At 33.6% G+C, this 8,584-nt stretch overlaps 1 protein-coding gene across 1 annotated transcript in view; it reads right to left on the reverse strand.

Moving 5' to 3' along the window:
- Positions 1–4,036: 4,036 nt before the first annotated feature.
- The window catches only part of LOC106467765 (membrane metallo-endopeptidase-like 1), a 27,056-nt gene continuing 22,508 nt past the window's right edge, over positions 4,037–8,584 (reverse strand). The window contains exons 14-15 of the mRNA XM_022395961.1: positions 7,703–7,779; positions 4,037–6,501 (exon numbers count right to left, since the gene is read on the reverse strand). Of these exons, the coding sequence (XP_022251669.1) occupies positions 6,402–6,501; positions 7,703–7,779 (177 nt within the window). The 3' untranslated portion in view covers positions 4,037–6,401. The remainder of the gene's footprint in view (positions 6,502–7,702; positions 7,780–8,584) is intronic.

Genomic DNA, 8,584 nt, shown 5'->3' on the forward strand with positions numbered 1-8,584 from the left:
GTTTACATACTTTAGCGCTACCTACCGAAAAACAACAATATATACATATATATCCCTTATCTGGCGATTTTTGGATGGAAAAACCGGGGTGTTCGAGGGTTAAACAACCCTCTTTCACCCCACTCGCAGTATTTGGTGTAAAGTGATCACGAAGAAAAAAAAAGTTAATATGTAGCTGCAAGAAGAGACAAAAGACAGGTAGAAATGAAGGCGAGGGCGTGAGTGTGTTGTCGATAAATATCCCAATAAAAGACAGATAATCAGGGGGAGAAGGGATAAAAAATCCAAACTCACTTTCATTAGTCTGATTCGAAAACATATATATATATGTATAACATAAATGAATTTAATGTGCAGTGTATTTTCAATCGAATATGAGATAAAGCAAATAGATGCATTTAGAATTTTTATACTGTTCCTACTAAGATTGCATAAATAGTAGAATTTGAAAATATAAAAAAATAAATTTTCCTCAGTAAGCACAAATAAAACTATGATTCATTTTTGTGCTAGCCAATTTTTTATACAGCGCGTCAAAGATTGTGGACAAAAAGTTCAAATTGCCAGCGTTAACTTACTTCATTCCCCTTTTTTTAGGCTTGTTGATATCAATAAAAAACGTTCATAGAGGAAATTTCCAGCTTAAATTGACATTAATAAAAACTTCATATTCGAAATTGGCCACTCAAAGTAGAATCTTTTTTATTTCCTTATTAGCTGTTTATCCATCGGATATTTACATTAGGCCTATTATTAAGAGCTTTTGATTGAAGTTGTATTGTCGCTTTTGAAAGAAATGCTAATTTCACCATTCCATAATAAGGAGGAATGTATCGTTATTCATATAAAACAAATACATTTGTCCACATTTTCGAGCATGTATTGTGCCTGTTGTAGTACCACACCACAAATGAATGTTTATGGAAGGTTTACATTTGCTTGATCCTATTTTTATATGAAGACCTGCAGCGAAGTTAAATTAATCATTATTTCAAGAGTTAATATAACGATATACGTAAATGTTATTTTCCTTGAATATACATGACTCCACCAGTTGTTGACGAAAGTAACCTAAGATTGCGGGACAATTCAATAGGTTTAATCTGATTTAACAGTGTAGTATCATTCCTACAATCATATTGTACCGATGTTTTGCTCTCTTGCTTTAACAGCCACAAGTAATATAACATAACATAGAAGTTATCCAGTTAAACCAAGACTATTTGTGGATAAATATTTTGTTTATTTGATAGCACTTTTTGCTTCAATTCCGCTTTACTTTTACGGAACCTGAAATTCTGAAGATTCTTGTGACCGTTTGTAAGACATAAGTATACCACAGTGTAACCAGATGAATCATGAATTAGCAACGTCATTTGTGATTAAATATGTGGAAAGGAGGCATAATCTTATGGAACTGCAGAGCCCTTGGCTGTTCTTGAATTTTTTGTTTGTTTTTTTTTGTTCACTATAGGTGGCTGTTGTATTATTATTGTTTATATACATATATTTTTTGTTCCCTATAGGTGACCGTTGTTGGTTAATGTGATAAAGCATTGCTCTAACTTCTTCTAAAATTGCAGCGTCTTAAATTATGTTTTAATTTTTTCATAACAATGTTGTATTCTATTGTAAAATTTAATATGATATTTTTTACAATTTTTTATATTTTTTGGTCAGTAGATATCATTATTAACCAACAGACCTAAAATTTGCGATAAAAATTACGTAAACTATTGATTCTACCCCCCCCCCCCACACACACATTCCTTGTTGTTTGTCCATTTTCGATCCAAAATCCAAGGCGTGTCTCTTGCAAGTCACTGCCGAAGAGACCTATCATACAATACCAGATTGGATTGCCCAGTTGGATTCGGCAATGGAAACAAAATATGTTTTATGTTTTATTTTAAACGTTATTTCATCCCAGATTTTTAAAATAACTTGCAGGCATGCGTCCTCGCTTTTCTACTACGAACAGTGATTGAAAGATAATATGATAATTGGAAAATAAAAATAGAATATCTGTGGGGGTATGGAAGCCCTAAACCACAAGGTGGAAAAAACAATACCAAAGGTCTCATCTCGTACCTACGAGATAATAAAACAGTGATGACGTGTACCTATGGCGTTACTATTCGACAGTATGTGACAACTACCTTTCACAGAAGTGTTTCCAACGATACAACTTTTGTTTTCTCAGAGTGTTCTGTAGTGTCCTGAGACTTAGAAAATACCATGATAAATACTGAGAATTTCCAAAATTTCTGTTTGCTGTAATCCTAAGTGAAAATACAAGCTCCTCAGTTCACGTGTCATTTTTTCAAATTTTGTATAGTCAATTTGAGTTACATTATTAGTAAAAAACTATTATTACATTCCTAACAAACAGTATGAAGAATAATTACCTCATGTGTTATGTAGTCATACTATGACTTCTTATCTCGTACGCACGAGGTGAGATCTTCACCTTGCGATTAAAGACTTCCGTAAAAAAAAAAAAAAAAAACAAAAAAAAGGACCTAAAATTTGTGATAAAATCACGTAAACTGCAGATCTTTTTTTCCCACATTTCTATTAATTTGTCCATTTCGGATTTCAATCCAGAGACGTGTAAAAAAATACTATTTATGTTTATCCTTCGTCTTCCACAAGTCACATGTCCAACTGACGAATTCTGGTATCGAACGAAAGGCCTTTTATTTATCGTTCGATTACAATTTGAATGGACATTGTATACCCTCATATTCTATCACTAATAGCTTTGAAATTTTTAAAAATTATTTGAAAAGAGTTTCTAAAATCACTCTTAATACTTCGAAGTAAAATGTATTTTTAACAATAAGCCAAACTTGATAAAACACTTCTTTTATTCTACAATACTTAGTTCTTAAAACTACGTAGTTTAATTTGTAACAGAATACACCTTAAACTTGACAAGAAGACGACATTCTGCAGATTTAATAAGCACAGAATTATATATAAGTCATTCAGCTCAAAAGTGAAATTTAAAGGCCTTTGCTGTAACAATAGTTTTGTTTTGTTTGCTTATAGTTATATGAAAAGCTACTTATGTGCTGTGCTCTCAACTGGTATCCAATCCCGGTTTTTAGCGTTAAAAGTCCGCAGACTTACTGCAGTGCCACTAGGGGCGCCGTAACAACAACAGGTAATAATGTTGCTGTGGCGATGGTATTACTTTGGACTACTACTGTCGACACATTGTACTGAAATAATATATAAAATTACAATCGGTTATTTATTTAATCGTTACTTTCTTTTCTTCGTCATTAAGTCACAAATTATATTTTCAATTTTACCTTTGGTGGAAATATATCTATAATATAAAAATATTAAAAGGCAGGAATTCTTTCTCTTCTGCACGATTAGAAATGTTAACAGCACCGCATCATCCAGAGTAAATTACTGTAAGTTTTTCCAAAGTGAAATCAAGACTTTTTTTTTATTTCGATTCTTAATTATGAAATAAAATTTAACAGTAGTGGTTTATTTGGGGTTAAAAGGTTTTGTTTCGTGCTAAACATCAACTTTAGGTGGAGTTCTCAAGAAGAAATGACAACATTTTTCTCAGTTGAGTAAAAAAAAAAAAAGAAGAAGAAACAGAACTATTTCGTTTTTATTCTTAAGTAATTTCTTTCATTATGATAGCTTGGCTATCGAAGTACTCAGCAGGATTAGGTAGCAAGTTTAGAATTTGAAAAGAAAAGACAGGCTAGGCTTCAGTTCAAACAGTGTCGCCATTAAAATAATGAGTTTAGGATAACTTTGAAAAGTAAGGCATATTCATGTGTTCTACGTGCACATAATTATGACATCCTTGTAAACTTTATGTTGAAAGATCTAATTTAAGTTATTCGCCATTAGCCAGAAAATAACCGCCATTACATTATACAGATGAGGACGGATAATATCAAGCGCCACCTACACGATAGAAATATAAATAGTTTGTACCAAATATTGTTTTATTCCATAAATGCTCTAAACATTCTCTTTAAAAAATAAAAACCAGACCATATTTGAATGTGTATTTAACCCTTTTATTTAATCTCCAACCTTACAAAATACACATACACAAAATATACATAAATGTTCAAAATTGTTTCTTAACAAGCATTCCAAAAGTACGCGCTTCACATCATAGTTGCACAAAGCTGACCATAACAACATCTGACGGTAAAATATGTAACTAAACATTGTTTTCTTTCAGCCAAGTCACCTGTACTATTTGTGAACTTAATATAGTTCTTTTGTCATTCGAATAAGCTTACAGAAAAACACCACTTGAAATTAACTTGTAGCTTATAAATTACATTAACCCTGGTGTACATTTAAACCTTTGGAGCCCTGCGAAAAATTATATATATATATATAAAAAACCCTCTATTGCACATCTACCTTTGGTGCTCAAAACACTTGAATTCTGTAGTTTAATACTTTTATTTCTGGGCAACAGTTTAAATAAACCACGGAGTTATGTTTGCTGGTTCCTCAATTAAACAATGTTATTTCTATGTAACGTACCCATTTATAATTTAGTAAAACATATTGTGGAATATAGACATATTTAAGTAAGGAATTCAAACTTTTTTTTTTCTTCACCGGTTTTTTAGAATGCGTGCAATAGAGGGTTAAGTACCCAACCCTTCACGTTTTTTTTTTTTAATTTTTATTATTATTATTTTAAAATATTTCAGACTTGCAACGTTCGATTATATAAACAGTTTGTACTAAACATATAATTCAACTATCAATGACTCCAATATTAGGGTTAAAATCTTAAAACATGTGCGAAGCAACTCCACCTAGTTTTTCAATAGTTTTATCCGAGTCTGACAAATTATTTAGTTATATATATATAATAATAATAATAATAATAAAACACATCTAATTTTGATTGTGACAAATTTGATTTTACTGAGCGACCTTGAACTTCACACATTAGCAAGAGGTCATCGAGATTTAACATTATAGACTATATTTGTTTACAGGTCACATACTCACACGAGGACTAGTACGTCAGTGTACTCTAGGTATAGGAAAGCAAGCGATAACGAACGACGCCTAGAAATTAAATTTTTAAAACCACTTTCATTAACAGCAGCAACATTTTTTTTTTTTTACTAGATTAAAAAAAAATCAACAAGATAACATCTCAATTCGAATAACATTTGTATCGGTTAACATTTATATGAAATCCTAGAAATACTACAAAAACTACACAAAAATCACAACAAATCCTTTTAGTGGCCATTTTGAATGTATGTTGTCTCCTCACACACCGATACATTTTCCCCCTTTTTCTAATACATTCCACATCTATTATACAGACAGATTTAATAGTAAATTTATTGTTTATAGTTCTAGTACCATTTCATATAATTATCTGTACAAAAGCATCTTATTTCAATTATTAAAAAAAAACAAAAAAAAACTCTTAATGACGAGAAAATATGTTTGTACGCTAGATGGTGCAACGATCAACGAAAACTTTACTGTGTCAATAATTCATACACCGAACGACGATCGTATACCTACGATAAGGCTTTACAGTTTCAGATTTAAAAGGTAAAAAAATACTAATATAGCTTTAAAAAAAATTAAAATAAATGACAAAATCCCCTTTTCAAAGAAACTTTTCGAATATTGATAAAAGTCCGAAATAAACATAAGGTTAATTTCATATCTAGCACGTGGGTTCCTCATTACTGCACATTATTAGGGTTAGTTAAATTCTCTCTCTCTCTCTTTTTCTACTCCAAAAAAGGATTTAGAAACAAAAACACGCAACAAAAAAAAAACATTCGCATCTATACAAGCCCACTCTTCTCAAGAACAGAAGCCTTTTTTGTAACACATTCGTGTTCAAAATAAGGCCTTCTCTTTAACACATTCGTGTTCAAATACGGCAACTACACGCAGTTACAGTCAAAACAATCGTAAAAAAAATCAACAATTACACGGATTACTTTTGTTGTTTGCCCCCAAAATCCTCCTTCTTTCCACAAACTCTGGTTTAAGCCTATACTTTCCAACAGCTAGTTTCTTAACAACGATAAGAGCCATAGAGAAATAAAGTATATACAGAAAGTTTACTAAGCATTAACCACTGGAAAGGTTCCGATATTCGAATACAAATCTTCAGGTTAGTGTTAACAACAATATATTATCATGCAGGTAATTTTGTTACGTCTTAAATTAAAAAAAGAAGATATATACGATTGTTTTGTTTGTTTAAAGTGGTTTTTCTTTTTATTTGTTTTTTTTTTGTCTCATTATGGGCGCAATGGGGCGTCAATTTTATACGAGATTTGCCCGCTTAGCAAACTTCCTGTGCCATGTAAATCATCATAGTGAGAGAACCGACGTTTTGAATAGGGGTATCACCAAACGGAACATCTCTTCTGAGGATTCATGGGGGAATCGACCGGGCAGTTGAAACTCTCAGAAAATTCAGGAAGGTTAGAGAAGGTTCCGATCACTCTATAAAAGGGAAAAAAAAATTAAAAACTTGTACTTTTATTATCTTGACACAGAAACTAACATTAAACTTTTACGTGAGAACGGGAGACGTATTGAAAGTTTTCTTTCAGTTATCTTGTAAGCCATTGCAGGATTAAAACAAAAAGTAACGACAAGCGTTAAAATATGTAGAAGTTTACAAGAATGTGCTACTGATTTCCCATCATCATTACTTAATCATTTTCGGTACGTCTCCGAATAATTTAAAAAAAAAAAAAAGTATAATTGGTGTGTAACGGTAATAAGCGTTGCCTCGTGACCATAGAGAAAACAATAACAAACTTACGACCACCAGGGTGATGACTAACAGTTTGTAGCTTTCACTAGCTCAGGTGAAAAAAAAAAAAGGCAGGGTAAGGGACCTATGGCTAGGTCCAATCAAAGTGGGCCCGGCATGGCCAGGTAGTTAGGGTGCTCGACTCGCAATCTGTGGGTCGCGGGTTTGAATCCCCGCCCTTTCAGCCGCGGGTGCGTTATTATGTGACGATCAATCCCACTATTTGTTGGTAAAAGAATAGCCCAAGAGTTGGCGGTGGGTGGTGATGACTAGCTGCCTTCCCTCTAGTCTTACACTGCTAAATTAGGGACGTCTAGCGCAGATAGCCCTCGTGTAGCTTTGCGCGAAATTCAAACCAAACCTAATCAAAGTGTTGACAGCATTGTGTCACGATTTAGAACAGTGCGATTTGTTAAATATCTCTTTCTTGCTATTGAAATAAAACAAATCTAATCTGCATAAACATTTGAATTATTCACACAGTAACTCAAGCTATTGTGAAATGACAACCAATGGAGGCGGGTTGGTTGTTTTTAAATTTCGCGAATACTTACAGGAGGGCTAATCTGCGTTAGCCGTCCCTAATTTAGCAGTGGCAGACTAGAGGGAAGGCAGCTAGTCAACACCACCCACCGCAAACTCTTGTGCTACTCTCTTACCAACTAATAGTGGGATTGCCAGTCACATTATAATGCCCACATGACTGAAAGGGCGAATATATTCGGGGACGGGGATTCGAACTCGCGACCCTCAGATTGTGGGTTGAGTGCTCTAACCACCAGGCCATGCTAGCTTGGGCTATCAATGGTGGCAAACAATAATTTGGACATTCGGCAGTCTTAAAGGTGAAATTTATGTTAAACAATACTGAAAGATTAACCATACCTGAACTGGCTTGGACTGTGTGATCCTGACAGTATCCTCAACTTAAGGACCTCTGGCCGATATTTTCCACACCACACCTGGAATTCATTAACAACCAACTGTTACTGTATTGCTGGAAAGACATTAAAGTTAACATATACGGCTCAGTCTGTTGGATTAGATCATAATATACCCGTTTCAACTTGGAGGATTAGAATATAAAATTTAACACGTTCGGTTGGGGGAATTGAAAAGTAATGTACCCGGTTTAGTTTTTGTGAATTAAAGATGATAACGTTTCGACCAATATCTGTCAACTACTAGCTGTCGCATTGTTTACAACTTCTCCGTTTACTTTATATTTTGTATGTATATGGGCAAGCTTCTAAGCCTTTCTGCCGCCGTCTCTAATTTTGAACTTCTGACCAGAATGAAGGCAGCCAGGCAGGGGTACCATAACACCCACCATTTACGTTAATGGATTGACTGTCATTCATATAACAGTTTAAAGTGTGTGTGTGTGGTATCAAACTCCGAAATCCATGTCCTTCCGTCTTGTAAGACTAAACGAAAACAAGATTACACCAAATAATAGCTTAATATGTTCCTCTACACCAAGAAAACAGTACATCCAATAGGAGCAAGACTTTCCTACACTCCAAGACGACAACACAAAGACATTTTCCCTCCCTAACCACGAAGCAATAGGTTCAACTTATTTTCTTTCTATTATAAAATATTTGACAGATTGTTGTGAGAAACAGTCCTCTCAGTTTTCATAACCTTCACAAAGTAAGTTCTCGTATTATTGAAATCCCGTATTTTATTACTAAATATTGTTATTGTTTATTTGTAATTAAGCACAAAGCTACACAATGGGCTATCTGTGCTCTGCCCACCACG

This window comes from Limulus polyphemus, unplaced genomic scaffold, assembly GCF_000517525.1.
Source record: "Limulus polyphemus unplaced genomic scaffold, Limulus_polyphemus-2.1.2 Scaffold2733, whole genome shotgun sequence".
Taxonomy (NCBI): Eukaryota; Metazoa; Arthropoda; class Merostomata; order Xiphosura; family Limulidae; genus Limulus; species Limulus polyphemus.